This window comes from Dicentrarchus labrax, unplaced genomic scaffold (assembly GCF_905237075.1).
Source record: "Dicentrarchus labrax unplaced genomic scaffold, dlabrax2021, whole genome shotgun sequence".
Lineage (NCBI taxonomy): Eukaryota > Metazoa > Chordata > Actinopteri > Moronidae > Dicentrarchus > Dicentrarchus labrax.
Window position 1 is genome coordinate 12,768,432 of NW_026136704.1, and position 16,232 is coordinate 12,784,663.

At 39.9% G+C, this 16,232-nt stretch overlaps 1 protein-coding gene across 10 annotated transcripts in view; it reads left to right on the plus strand.

Moving 5' to 3' along the window:
• kirrel3b (kirre like nephrin family adhesion molecule 3b) overlaps positions 1–16,232 on the plus strand; it is a 154,407-nt gene that overhangs the window by 94,705 nt on the left and 43,470 nt on the right. For all 10 annotated transcript variants that reach the window (XM_051398183.1, XM_051398184.1, XM_051398190.1 and 7 more), the window contains exon 4: positions 4,388–4,537. In XM_051398183.1, coding sequence (XP_051254143.1) covers positions 4,388–4,537 — 150 coding nt within the window. The remainder of the gene's footprint in view (positions 1–4,387; positions 4,538–16,232) is intronic.

Genomic DNA, 16,232 nt, shown 5'->3' on the forward strand with positions numbered 1-16,232 from the left:
AAATGGCTTTTTGAAGAGTAACTGGCGTCCTCTAATTACACTGCACCTCATGTATAATTGCCTTAATTGTTTAATTTGGAGTAAAAGTGACTACTGCACTGTCATTTAGTAGCCTGTTGTTCCACCAATCAAGGCGTCATGTATATTCATGACTTTGATGAATTTCAAGGAAACATATCACTCCCCTAAATAAACATTTACAACATTGGAATCACTAAGCTATTGAATGAGAACATCCATAAAAGCTTAGTACGCCTGCATCATTTACTGAAATTCTTCCAAAACAGAGATCCATTTGAATGTGTACACAAGCACTCAAAGCAAGATACATGACTCTAGGGCACATTCTTTATTTGAGAGCTTTCTAAGTTGTCTTACACACCACCTCTGTGTGACCAATGAGAAATTGAAATAATTGCAATTCAAGGCACATTGACAAAATATTCAGCTGCAGCCATTTTTGAAACACCAAAGTCTCTCATGATCAGAAACGATTAAATATGTATTTCACTTGAGATTGGGAGTCTTCTACCCTCTGACCTTTAGCAAACGCTCTTAGAGGCCTTCCCTGTCGCCGTTTTGGTCTGTAATTAAACCTCAGCGGCTGACAGAGCCCCTATAAAGCCACCCTATTCCCTCTTCAGGTTCTTATCAGGCCCAGGGGAGGCTGAGGGGTTGCAGTAAACAATGGTCCTGCAATCTTCGAGTCCCCTTTGGAGGAAGAGGAGGCAGAGAAGGAGAGTACTTATGATTGCTAGAGATAGAATGAGAGAGTGGAAGGAGAGTGCACAATTTTATTCTGGGTCAGAGTGGAGCAGAGATGTAGAGTTTGTTGTTATGCTCTTCTATATTTATTGATTTAACAAGACAAGACAATCAAGATGAAATCTCATTTCAAAAATGGCCAAAGACACAGGAAGGAATAGAACCGAGAATACTCTGGTTCAAAAAACTCAAGGGAAGAACAGAAAATCAACCTTGTTCACTGTTTCAGTGAATAGTTTAACAGTCATGGACAAAATACTGTAATATTTGCCCTTCTCTAACAACCATTATTTTCCTCTTCTTTGGCTGTAGTCAAGCCCAACATGTAGTGATCTTTCTCTCTTAAACCGTTTTAAAATTGCAAAATGAGTTTTGCATGAAGGGGAATAGCTGCCTGCCTGGAGTAGATAGGTAGAATCAACTGTATGATACAGACAGGGGCTGAGTGCCTTCTATTGAGAGGGATGACACTTTTTCAAAATAAAGCGCTCCACAGCTGTCCTTTTTATCACTCCTGCCTACGTAAACAAGCAATGCACAGTAAAAGAGTGATGGTACATCCACTGCAAGATGTACACAATGAAAGGAAAGTGGCAGCTGTATACATAAAAAGTATGACGAATCAAATGTTGCATGGAGCATTTCAATAATATAGGTTTGCTCGTCTATTCATAGAAAGAAGCTGCATCGGCAACGTTGTGCTCCGCCTGGGACCTGTTTCCATTCACAGGAGTGGTGATTAAACCGAGAGAACTCTTTCACCATTCAGTGCAAGAAATCACTGCACAAAAGCCAATGATTCCTATCTGTCCCTGAATTTCCTATTCATTCCCTTTTGTGTCATGCTTTTCCACTCTAATTAAAGAAAAGTAAAGTAGCCCCACAACCGCTCAGAACATACCAATTGATGTCATGAATATGCATGACAGAGAACGTATCTGCTATGCATGATGATGGTGAAAGCAGACAAAGCAGCTATAAGTGAATTCTCCTGGTGCACACACAGTAAAGATGGAGAGAGAAGTGTTTGTATATATTATGCACTGTGTATAAAGGATATAGGAGAATGAGCTCTTGAGAAGAAATGCAACAGAGGAGAACGGTTAGCAAGCATGTGTCACTCTTGCCTCTCATGAGAGCAAATTGTATGCCAGTCACCTGTTCACAGCTTCAGCTAACCTTTTTCCATCCCCTGGTGCTTACAGTGTGTGAAACATGTTCTAGGTGAATGCTATAAATCACTAGCCCACGCCTAAAGTCTCTGTATACTTATATGCACACACACATGCACGTGGACCATTGATCCAGCCTCAAGACAAATCCATTTCCCCCCTGATGGATTCATTACTCCTTAATGGGCCTATTTTACATTGTTTGCTTTAGGTAACACATTGTGTCTTACACATCACATGTGCAGTGGTGATCAGTCTTCATCTGCGCCATTATAATGTTGGTCATATTGACAAAATGCATGATCAAGGTGCTTATAAGGAGGCAAAAACATTTCTGTTCTTTGGAAATTAGATCATAATATTCTTATCATTTACTGCCTGCCACAAATGCAAATTGCTTTTCCTTTTGGACCCATCTAATGCACAGAGATGAAACTGGAACAAAGCCATATCCTCACACAGCAAAATTATTCTTCGTTTGCCAGAGGCACAGATGAGGTAATTGGCCGGATCATCTGTTTGTGTAACAGAAATTTTCATGGCTTATACCTTTCTACATGAAGACAAGAAAAACACAAGTGCATTTGAAGTAAGTGCAGTTTCTGTGGTTGGTACAATAGGCAGTCCCTACAGTAGGTGGACTGGAGTCAGCTCAAGGTCACATCCTTCAGAATGTGCAATGATCATTACCCTTGTGATCCGCAATGGCATTATTGCTTTGAATCTCATCAATGAACATAAAATTGAAGCAAAATGGTTCCCTGGGTGACCTTGAGCACATAATGGTGGGTTCTCTATTTAAGCATCGTTCTGAGCATGAACAAGCAGAAATCTCATTTTCAGTCAACCGTTATTAATATTATTAATGGGAGCTTTTAGTTGTGATCAGGTCTCTATTAACCCTGTTACATTTACAGTGTTTTTTCTGAAGTCCTGCTATCCCTCGGTATGGGATTCATTGTAGCACGTAATGGGAAATTTTGACATTTTATCACCTGTGTGACTAGTTTTCCCACAAAACATCCACTGGTGCGGCTTCCATCTTTGCTGACTTTTTAGTTAGCTTGCCACATATTTTGCCTTCCTCTACTCTTTATTTTCTCCCCAGCTGTAATGTTTATGTTAGGTGTTATTTTTTACTTCATCCTCCTACTGTATAGACCCTTAAGATTAAAGGCTACACGTAGGAGGACGGCTTAATCAGTTGAAACTCACACCACCAGCATAAAATGAGGCCCACTTCATGCTCTATTAAAGGCAACTGAATTCAATGGAGCAACAGTCAGTAATTGGACTTATGATACGATGGGTTTCTGCAGACAAATTTAAGGACTTGACCGCTGTTAAAAGGCTGCCCTGTCTGTTATGTTCTCTTTTGGGGCTAAAACATATAACCAGCCTGTAAAACCTTTACAGTGGGAGACGTGGGATCTCTGAAGTGAACATGAGTCATTGGCTAGCTGAGAAATCAGTGTTTTACACCCCAACATTTGTTGGCCATAACCCGACTGTTGGATGGGTAATGATAGGCTTTTCAAAAAGAAAAAAACAAGTGTGTGAATCTGGAGTGTGTAGTTTTCTGTTTTTAAAAGACAAAGTTATTTGTTAAAAGTCCAGCCTTGTTCTGCTGTAAAATTCTCCAATATTCACTTTCATCATTGATCAATTACTTAAGGACCACTGGAGGAAAAAGCAATTCTTTGCCTGAAATTCTTTAGATTTTTTGCAGTGCAGGTTTTATGAACAGACATTCTCATTTCAATCCACATACTGTATCCCTAATAATTAGAAAGATGGAGTGAGAGAGAAAGAAAAGGGATTTTCAGAGACGAGCAATTTCAATAAGAAGGCATAAGAAATACCCCATAAAGCTTCCCAGTCAAACACATTCTTCTTCTTGCTTATTTGCCCCAGTGGAGGGATGCACTCCACCACAAACTTGCATTGCATATTTCGATAATAGTTAAGGGGATATCTTTAAAACCATCTCGCTTGACTTGTGTAAAACGCCCAGGTCTCTTGGATATTGCTCTGCTTTCTTGCATTATTAAACTATAAATCATTTCACAAAGCAATGCTGAAACAACTCAAACTCTTGCTGTTCCTGTTTACGGTTGCAGTAAAACATCATTCTCCAGAATGCAGTAACCTTCACAACAGCTCATTAACATTGCCAGGAGTACCATAAAAACATGTATACAATTCATGTTTTAACCTTGTGTGACAATGCATTGTGAGTAAATTAGCAGATGAACAATTAAAAGCTTTACTCATCTATAATCTATAATACTCACATCTGCTGCTAGCTTGTTTGTATGTTTTGTTGTTTTTTCTTGTTTCTGTAAGTATGCAAAGCTTCAAAATATCAAATGTACCTTCTTGTAGTTGACAAATGAGCAGTATTTTGATTTAGAAGGTGATTAAAACGAACAAATGTGTTTGCGCTGCAGGCTATCCTCGTTACACAGTGACTGGCGACCACGGTTCAGGAGAACATCATTTGCAAATTCAGCGTGCCGAGCTGATGGATGACGCTGTGTTTGAGTGCCAGGCTGTCCAGGCTGCCATGAGGTCTCGTCCTGCCCGTCTCACTGTGCTCGGTGAGTCCGAATTAAACACACACACACTCCAAACAACATCGCTGTACTAGCCAACTACCTCCAAATGCTGAGGTGCAAAGCAGCTCATGGAACAGGCATCACTGGCTTCTCACACTCATTTGTTTTTCATGCTAGTTTGATGACAAAGTCAACATTGAAACCACATGACTTCACCTTTATTGTTCTCTTGGCTATGTGCGTAATATATGATCTTTCATTAGAACAAACAAAAGCGGCGTTCTGCTTTTGTTTGGTACACAGATCAACGTTCAGGTGTTCTGAGGAAGAACAGGACAAATAGCTTATATGCATCATCCCAAATATTCAACTCAATTCGACACTCTTGAGCCTAAAGAGTGCACAGAAGTACTACCACAGCTCAAGGTGCCCTAATGAAAGTGGTTCTTCACAACAATAAAAGTATCCATCCTTTTTTACTTCACCAGTACACACACAAAAACAGATATTCACGCTGCAGTTTTGAAACATGATAAAGTGTCGGCAGCAAATTGCGAGAACAAAAGACATATTTTGTGTTAAAACCATCAGAAAGGAATTAAATCAATGCTAATGTTTCCCATTTGGCACACAGTGTCAATATGACTAAACTTTTACAGACCCTTACATTTGCACTTTAATTTCCTTCCCCTGCATGCAGCCTCCATTTCCATTATTACTGTAAAGCTTGAGAGGTTACTGGTTCTTAATTAAACTTTATTGGGTTATCTTTCAGCGTTGCCATTTCAGCCTTATTGAGTAGCACTGGTGCAATCGCTGGATAGCGTCTCTTTCTCGGGCCCTTCAAGCTTCCCGCTGCTTCCTGTCTACCACCCCCGCCCCACAACCTTCCTCTCTGGAAGATTTCTGTAAAGATATAGTGAGAGACAATGACAGAGCAAAAGAGAACAAGGGAAAAGGAATGAGGAGAAGAAAGAGTTTAGAGAGAGAGTGGTGTCTGCCATGCAGTATCCTCGCCACGAGCGACTGATCCGCCTTATTGATCCAGCCTAATGAAAAGTGAAACTAACGATTTGTAGGGGAGAAGGCAGCAGGAGAAAAAGAGAGAGGGGAAGACAAATTGCGGCATAACGTTTCTCTGGCTGCCAAGCCCCCTGCAAATGGATATGAGTGAATAATTATGGATACTTCTACAGCGAGCTAAAAATGTCTGTTGCAACAGCACTTTCCTCCTTTCTACTACTGGCCTTCTTTCTCTTCTTGTTCACATCCTTCAAAGTTTGGCTGCTGTGACATACTGCTTTTCACAGAAACCTGCCATTTGATTGCAGTGTCAAGTAGGGAAAAAAGAGTCACTGACAATTCAAGATGTGTATTCTTACACAAGGTCGCTGACAATGAATTTGATCAATTCAGCCATTAAACTGCATTCAATTAAGGACATTTTAGGCTCCAAAGCCTTCATAATGTCCTTGAGAGTTTTCATACGTATGAAACAGACATTTCATTTGATAGTCCAATGTAGGAGTGAACAGCTGCCATACACAGCAGATGCAAATAATTCTTAGTTTTTCTTTTAATCCCCTTGACACCGTGCTTTCCTGATTTGGCAAACCCTACACTGACTACTCAGAGTAATTAAAATAAAGAAACAAATTATTTGCAAATGCTTGAATTTGGATTGCAAGCAATGTACAGCAGCGGGAAGTGCAGTAGTTGGCCCTAGTGTATTTAAACCACTAATCAGCAATGAGAAAGGGGAAGCCTTTATTACCTATTTGGCTGATTGAGGGTGAGAGAGTTTATCATTCTTCTCCATAAGCCTGAATAGAAGGTGTTTGTTTAATCCCCTGCCGAGCTAGCTGACTCCTGAATGCACTGCCAGGGAGAACTCCAGGCTGACACATACACACACATACACACAAGGTAATGGAGGAAATATATGCAAGGCCTGTGTCACTGCAAACTCCAAGCTGTCAATTACTTGCCAGTGGTGACAGAGTGTGTCTATCGACTTGGAAGACAGCTACGGCCCCACACACCTATGCACACACACGCACACAGGAATACATAGGCATATACACAAGTGCTTACACACACACACACATACATCCACCAGTGCACACACACACACAGCCTCCCGTCTCCGAGCTGACAGCAGAATAAATCTAAAACTCTCCCCTCCATCTTTCATAACTCAATATCAGCCCAAACTCCTCCATGTGCCATATCAGAGGAACTTCTTTCCTCTTGACTTTGATGGGCTAGGAAGTAACATAACATAAATATTTACAAACACATAGAGAAAGACCTTTATCACTGCCAAAGAACAGATACAGCTCTGTGTGTTTTCCATTTTTCTGCTTTTCTTCATAATGATTTGCAGTGTGTCCTTGAGAGCCAAACAGCTCCTCTGAGACCTTCCGTGAACTGCCAACCCGCAAGAAAATGCGTAATAAGTGGCAAAAACCTTTGTTTTGCTTTCATTTATTTCAACTGCAAGAGCAGCAAGATGCAATCAAACAGGAAAACAGTAAGCACATCAACGTTTTAAAACAATAATGAAGTCCTGTCATTAAAAAGCTCTGAGAAGAAAATTCATGGTGAATTTTACGCATCTGAGCGTTTGCATGGCTTGCAGGCTTACCCTCAGATGCCAAAGGAGAATCAAGGTCTTGTGAATTAGTCATGAAGGAGGGGAATGGAGGGGTTCAGGTCCAAAAAAGACCCCTGAGGCTAATTATATCCCTTGCAGCAAGTTGGCAGTGCTCCAGACCTTTGCTCTAATCTTTTTACCTTAGGTTGGGGACCACTAGAACAAAGGGAAGGGAGATCACCATTGTTTGATTAAGGGCTTTGGCTGAAAAATATACTTCAAGGTGTTCTGTTTTTTTTGTAAACGGAGAGCGTGTCACACTGAAATGTGGTGCCATTTATTGACTCATTGCTGACATTTTAATAAATCAGTGGCTGTCTTGAATGTTTTTGTTTCTCTGTCTCTACGTCCTCCCTCTCTTTTCGTCTTTTTTTCTGTATGACTACTTAATCACTCCTAGTTAATGCAGAGCCATGGTTTTCTTTTATTGCTATTTTAATCCTCTTTATTTAAAAGACTGTTAAAATGAAAGCACAAGTAATGCAGAGGCTTTGTACTTCCATGTTAATCTCTCTTAATTGAAGTTTATCAATTGCTTGTGAGGTATTTACTTTACCAGAGGTAAACTCAAAAAATAACAAAGTGCCTGAGATGGCTCCTTACTATAGCATTCATTCTCAAGTCATTAATCAGAGTTGAATGGCATTTTTTTGCAGGTTTTCTTGTGTAAACTTGTGTAAAAGCTTTTGTAAATTTACACTGACAGTTAATGCATATAGAGATAATTCATTTCCCCTTAATTAGGATACTGTAAAGGATGTGACAAAGTGTTGCCTCTCAAAATGTAGCGAGGGCAACCAAGGGTGATCAGCATGGTTTACTTTCAGATACAGTTTTGACAAAAATGTCATAATTATTTGACTCTTTTTTTCCAGCTCTGCCCACTACAGGGCCATAAAGGTCATATTGCAAATCATGCTTTTGAGATCAGGCAGATGTAGGAAAATGCGTTAAGAGGTTAACTTGAAGTAAATAAAGAGGGGTTACAAAGCTTGACACTTCATTAGGAGAAAATATTTCACCCCATGGAAAACAAAGGAAAACACATAGCTGTCTGATCTGCAATGCAACTATAAGAAAAAATCCATACACATTTAAAGGTCCAGTGTGAAACATTTGAGGATATACTGGCAGAAATATAATATAATATGTATAGGTTAATGAGTGTATAATCACCTGAATGTAGGAGTCATTGTGTTTTCATTAGCTTAGAATTAGCTACAACCTCTGCAGGTCAGATTTGAGATCAGTCATGTTGAACCACCATGTTTCTACAGTATCCCAGAGTGGACAAACCATACACTGGCTGTAGAAAGCGCCTTTCGACAGCACAGTTTTTCCTATACACTTCACAAAGTATATAGTTTTTCATTTTGTTGCTAAAACATTGTGCAGTACACAAGCCAAGTGCTTTTTAATTGCATGTTAATTATTACTACCTATAATGCATAATAAAAGGCACACTTCTAAAAAGTATTCCAAAAATGAATACTTAGAACACTTACTAATGCATGCAGTGCCACACCAGTCACAGTAATAGATTCTCATCTTTTGTTTTTCTTAATTTATGTTATTGTTGCTGTGAGATGACAGTCTTTCCAGTAAGTTATTTTGATTCATTCCATTATTAAAATGAAATTTAGTTGTTGCAGGGGGTGAAACTTTAAAAAGACCTTCCGCAAGATCTTTCAAAATGACATGCATTCATAAACACAGAATGACACTGGTCTTCTGATAAACATAATTGATAACATGCCATTTGAATGGGTCATTGTGTGCAAGATATTTGTTTCCCCTTGTTCTATGCTTTGGACCGGTGCTTTAGCGACAATGTCCGTGTACACAAAAGCCCAAGGGTATCCTTTGTTATTGTTGTTTCCAACTGCCAAAGCTGAATCAGCCATTTCTGTGGATAAGTCTGAATTCATTAGTTCTCAAGGATCAGACTGCCATCCTTTTAGTAATGAAGGTGAACTTTGAGGGCAGGGTAAAAGAAAACTAAACTAAACTAAAAAAAGGAAGGAAATACTACTGATGGTGTGTGTGTGTGTGGGGGGGGGGGGGGTATGTAATTATTAAATATGTTTTATTTTCTCATCTTAAAACAGACTGCCTTCATATTTTCAGTAATGCTATCACTATTCTTTTATCTATAAATTGATCATTTTTCTTTTCTACTGATTGTGTCTAGTCCAAGGTAGTAACTCTCTTATTTTGTTCTTTTCTGTTTTGTTATCTAGTTTGTTGTTTGTTTGTGGTGTTATATATAATATTGTTTCTTGTACCGTTCTGGTTTCCATTTCTGAGTGTTTGTTTGGGACCCCCTTAAAAACAAAATGATACATTTCAAGGGGTTTATCCTGAGATAATAAATGTCCTGCAAGACACAGCATGTTCCACACCATGAATGTGTATTTTATCAAAACCGCTGTCCGTGGTGCTAGTCCTGTTCTCCACTGAGAGTCTGTGAGCTGCTTCCCTTCTAATTCAGTCAGTGATACTGTTCACAGCGAGTGGGAACCGCTGACCAATGATGGGTCTGTAATAAGAGACAGTGTTTGGAATTGTTGGCCTGGCTATATAACAATGAGTGCAATTTGGCTGCTGTTGTTGTTCCTTGGAAAAAAGCTTACGCAAAGTAATTTTCTTCTGTCCGCTGTTTGTTCTCCTGTGCAATTATTATTATTATTGGGGTATGCAGTATTTTTTGTAAGCAGAATCTCAGTGTAGTCTCTGTAGAGTGGTGTGACAGCTCAGCAGGGCAAGAAGTTTAGTCTGTTGTTTAAGGAGTGGTGTTAGTTGTTTATTACCTCAAGAGAAACTAGGCTTTTTAGATTTTTAGTACATTGAGTTGTGATTTTGTTTTCTTTTTTTCATATAACTAAGTCATATCCATATTCCTCTTACTTGGAGGAAGGAAGGAGCATCTTGCAGTGGCCCTGAAATAGAAGTCAAAAAGCTTTTTGAGCCTCCTGTGTAGGTAACCAGTTTGTCTTTTAACACAGTTAATTTAAGTCTAGCAAAGCATCTCAGAAGAAGTATAGGGAGAGATAAGGTGTCCTAAACGGCAGTCATTCTGGGATAAAATATGAGTTTAACGTTTATATTACATTGCCTTTTCTGCTATTTTGTCTGAAACACGAGATGGAATGATAGCTACATCTATGATATCAGAGAGGCAGTGAACAGGTGCGTGATTATGGTCGACAGACTGTATGTAGGATGTTTGGGGTTTTTTTCTCTGCATTTCAACAGAAGGAGGAGAAATGACACGAATACATCTGTGCTCTGCAAAACAACAGTTCCGACTGTGTACAGGTGCTGAGCTGATTTGAATTCACACTACATAGTAAATAGGTTTGCTTCTGCTAACTGTAATTGTTGTTAGCAAACTGATGATGGGCATGGAGAAAAATGTCAACCCATTCGGCCTAATAATTGACAGAACCTTGAAATAAGCGCTGTTTTATTTTTAACTCTGATTATTAAACCTGAATCCCAAATTCACTGCCTCCCACCCTCACACATACACACACACACACACACACACACACACACACCTGTACACACATATAGCTATATAGTGCAATGCAGCCGGGTGGTGAGCAGCGATGTCAGCACCCTCCCAATCTGTGGAGAGCAGCTTCTGGGGCTGCACATGGCTGTGGTATGAAGGAGCAGGCTCTGCACGTCTCTGACAGCTCTGGCATCTCTCCACTTCTCATCTCATCTTAATATTTCATTCTGTCCTTTTTATTTGGCACTGTTCATTTGGTAGATCATGACACCAACACTACCAATAGATTACTACTACTACTTTCCATACTGCGTTTGAAATGTTTGCAAAAACCTGTCTGTGTATGCCCTAGCCTTTTAATCCATTCATTTCCATCTGCTTTCTTCCTCTACCTCTACCTTTTCCCCACTACCTCCTGCTTCTATCCCACATTTGCCCTCGTAGTTTATTATTCTTTATCGTGTGGCAGCACACGCTTTCCTGTAAAGCAGTCCTTTTTGATTTTGTGTGTATACATTTTGTACAGTCTGACTTGCTGTTTGTGATTGCCATCTGTCATCCTGTCTATGTGAGTCAAATGATGTTTGTGTATTTTTCGCACTTTGTTTTTTATTCACTCTTTCATACTCTTTCTCTAGTAAGATGTGTGTGTGTGTGTGCATGTGTGTTTGTATGTGTGCGTGCATGTTTGCACACATGGCTGTGGATCTTTTGGCTTTCAAACAGATGTGCAATGACAGCACTTGAAGAGGTCCGGTAATTTGGGCTAGTGAGCCACACATGTCCCTTGTATCCACCTGTGTTGGGTATTCCTCGCCTATCCTTTTTGTCTTCATTTTTTGTCTTGATCTATCTATCACAAACTCGGCAAGCTGTCGCGATGAGGTGACAGACGGCCCGTGCAAGCATTCTTCTAAAATAGACAGGCAAGTCAGGAAGCTCATTGTTGTTCAGGACACGTCTGCTGAAACACAGCGTTACAGCAGCTACACATCACCAGCCTCCCCTCCCCTTCACCATCCAGCCGCCTTGTGAGGAGCCCTCCTTCATTCATATGGTTTCAAATTGCTTTTTCTCCATTGCTCACACTCCTGGAAAGCCGGGACGATTGCAGGATTCCATTGGCTGCTTTTGGAGAAGTTCCCCAATATTAGTTTGGTCTAAAAAACCCAGCAGGTTCATTGTCAGCAACACCAGTTGTTAGCAGACTAAAGAGGACCCACCCAGCTCCAGTGCATGTTATCAGCTTCCCTTTTATGTTTTGTGTTTGGGTAATTTTATGTTGGGTGTTTGGAGAATTCATATGTGTCATGGGGCAAAAGGCAGCTTTATGATCCCCAGGGTTTATTCAGGCCCCTCTTAGAGGCGACGGACTTACTGCCTTGCACTGTTGAGTTAATTACACATCAATATGCCCTGGTCTAATTTATGGATATCTTTGATTATGCAGTAAAAGCACATGATCTCACTGAAGTCCAGGCTGTCTGACATCACTGTCTTTTTTTCTTTTTGTTTGAAGTGTCCAATGGGGGGTTATAGTCAGATATGTCTAGAATTGGTAGATTTGGAGAAATACATAAATTAATCCCAAGTCTTATCTCAGGCTGGGTGAGGTGATGGACCTCCATAAAATATTAGCAGTCTTAAAACAAAAATCACCAGTCTTGGGATAGGTTAATATAAGTTGTGACAGACCAATTGGATTTCTCAAGCATAAAAATTACCCCTTGGAGCTTATAACCCACCATGACGTCTACCTAACGAGGCCATGGGTCAAAGTAACCCCAAAAAACTTTTTCAAATGATAAAGGTAATGAACTAGCTGTATCTTACAGCTATTTCAGTGTGTGGTTTCAATGATTCTTTAGTTGAAACACTCCTTTGATTAACACAGACATGCAAAAAAAAGCCCAAATTCCTTCGTGACTGATTTGCTATGAGTGGGACTGATAAAACATGTAATGTGTCTGTGTGTATGCATGCCGACAGTGTCCATGTTCATGCATGCACAGGAGGATGCACATTTGTGAAAGTGTTGAAAGGAATTACATTATTAACCCCAAGAAAAAAGTAGCGAGTGGAGCAGAGTTTGCAGTGAGTCAGCCCTGTAATTAAAGAGGAGCGATCAATCTGTACCACTGACCACACTACTTATGCCAAGTCCATCGAATGGCTGCAGTAAAGAGCTAATTTAGAACCATTAGGGACTGCCGAGTTTGCAAACAGCCCAGTAATGATGATGGCTGATTCAAGTTCAAGGCTTGGCCTCTGTATAACTGTCAGACCTGGCAGTCATAATGCAGGATCAGTAGAAGATCTCGGATGAAGAGAAAGAGCTAAGCATCTATTTAAATATTTTTTTTCTTAGTCATTCATTTGTATTCAATGGATGTTGGGTTATTGGTCAAATCTCACCACTTTTTCAGCAGACATAAAGGCTTTCACCTGCCAAGAAAAATAGAACAAAAGTTTCCTCTATTACAGGGCCTATTGTGTTATCAAGTCCAACTGCCTTTTTGCCTTTGTGAGAGGCTTTTTCCATGCTCTTTTAGTGGTGGTAATTTCAAAAAAAGCCAGAGGAACACAAGCCGAGAGCCTAGCACATGTACTAGTTACACAGAAAACAATTTCAGTCCAGGCTGTTACAAACAGAGTCAAATAGTCAAAAAGATTACGCCTTATGTCTTTTCCTATACACCTTTCCTTGACCTCAATGGAAAACGTTAGGAGGAGGGACTTAGGATAAGATAAGAATCGTGTTAAGACAATCTGACTCCACTTGCACTATGTTATTTGTATTTGGTGGTAATTATGCGATGGCAGATGCTATTGATATGGGTCTGCCGTCAGAAACTACAATTTTCCAAAGGTGGACTACTAAAAAAACATCTTAGATACCTCGCCATGTGCATTCTTATCTTGTTTTTTTCATTGAGGCTACATGGACAAGCTGGTGAAAAATATCACTTAATCACCAAGGTTGTAATTTAAATTTTAATAAAAGCATACCAGTCCAAAAATGGAAATGAAATGGTAGTAGCATGATTGTATGAGCATAATTATTGAATTTAGGAGAACATTCTAGGCACACAAATCTACTAATGTACATGTCATCATCCTTAAATGTCATCCATGGTGAATTAAAAACTAAAAATGTCTCATATAAACCTATGCACATAACAGCCTAAGAACCACTGCACAACTCAGCCCCTTGGATAATGTCCGGTCATTTCACTGAGCTAGGAACCTTCCACAGCAAAAAAAAAGCCTATTCAACTGCAACCGCAGTCTCCACATTGGCACCCTCTGCATACAGTAAGACCTCAAACACAGTGGAGGACAGAGGGATACAAAGGAATGGATGCAGGATGGGGGCAGCCAGCCATATCTTCTTCTTGTTGTCTATTTACCATTCACCCTCAGTGTCTTGCTGGCAGGCAGCCCCCCAGGGGCACACGTACTGAATGAACTGAAAGTGTAGCAGTGCTCTGTTTGGTCTGCCTGTGACCTCCTCTCTCCCATGTAGCTCCACAATGCACAAAATCATAAACTCCTCTTGCACTGTATGCTCTGACATCCCTAAATGGAAAACATAAGGCTGAATAATAGTAGACAACTGAGACTATTAAAGGTCAAAGGGGGACACATAGTGACAAACAGTCTGCAAGGGTGTAACCTTGTTCATAAGTGGTGTCACCTTCTGACCCTGCACCTATTTATAGACACTGATGTGTGTTAATATGTGTATTGGATGAATACTTAGAGGAATAGAGCATAAAGAGCCTTTCTAAGAGTTTTCAGCACTTGTAAGCAATAATAGGAAGATCACCTCACTTGGATGTGCAGTGAGTACTCCTATCAGTCACATATTGTCAGATGTTCCTTTCTATTCTCCCCCTCTCCATAAAAGAGCTTTTATGGCTGCCATATATGCTTGGCAGTTAATTAATGTTTCACTCATGTGTGCAAGAGAGCACTGACAGCAAGCCAATAACACTGGATCTTTGCAATCAGCTGTCACAGTGCTATCACTGAGCCTTGTGTTTTGTTCGTTTTCTTTAATGACAAATGGGGGAGCTGTTTGAGAGTCCCAGCTCATAGTGCTTTCCACATGCTCCCTGTCTCATTTGCATACCATGCAGTCGCTCTATTCTTAGCATAAGAGTAAACTAATGTGATCTTCTTGACCTTGTTTCCAATTCATGATGAAGGACCATAAGGTGACCATGTTCTCACAAAGATTCTTTCTTACTTGCCGAGATCAGCACTCTGTTGTCTGATCTACTAGTGCTGACCTGAGATTCCTCTACCTCTCCCAACCCTTCGCATATTAATGAAGACCAGATGAAAGGGAGCTAGCCAGAACACTGCATTTCAAACTGAAATACACAATATGAACTAGTGAGTGGGAATTGCCTTTGAAATAGCAGATTTACCGGTCTAGTTGTTCAGAGTTATTAGTCCGGTGTAGTCAGAGTCCAGACTTCACTATTCCCAGACTGGTATGATTCAGCCATTACTCACATGGTACATATATGGTATTGATGGTTATGTTGTCTCATAATTTGTTTTTTTAGTCAATAGCTTTGTGTAATGGAAAAGCATTAGTCATAAGAGCTAAAGACCAAAATGCCACCCCCATGCACTTGAAGACTAAGATGAGCTTGTCTGTGACAGAGAACTGGAGTGCGATGTTTCTGTGGATGACCACTCTCAAAGTGCTGCTGCTCCACTTGCTCTGTATGATACTACAAATGATACACTACTATTTGTGCAATAGACTAAAATCTTTAAATTGTAATCCTTAAATCCTTTCAATCCTGATTAATTTGGCGACACCCATGGTTCCCGTGGTAACAGCAATTGCAGTTTAACACTACAGCAAACACTTCTTGAGCAGCTACTAGATAGAGATAGAATTTAAGAGCAACTGGAGTGTGCATTTACAGTGCAACCAAACTAACTAGCATTGTTTAAATAAACAAGTTTACTATAGCACCATTGATTTCATTGGCACAAAACTACATTTAGTTCCATTTCTTCATAATTCAGCCAAATGTAGCCATGTTTTGACCTATGATCTGCATGTGTGCACATATATCTCTTAAATTATGTGATTTTACTAAACTTCATATTTTTCAAAATACCAGCTTGGTATAAAAACCTTAAATAATGTAAAAAAACATCAAACACTATTACACATTGTGTATTGAACGCTTTATTTATATTGAACTATGTTTTGTGTGTTGCTGCCCGGCGCAAGTCTCACCATGCCTGTGTCTATAAAGAGTATCAAAAATAGTATTAAAAATGTAAAGGTTCATTTAAAGGTCCGTGTGTAACATTTATGAGCATCTTTTTGGCAGAAATGGAATACAATATTCATTAGTGCCTCCGTTCAGGTTAGGTTTTTGTTACCTTGGAATTAGCCTTCTATACAGATGCTGATGTCCATGCAGTCCGCCCTTGTTTCTGCTGTTGCACAGAAGGGACAAATCAAAGACTAGCTCTACATTACACACCCACCATAGTTTCTCCTTTGCACTTGGAATGGGAGGATGAAG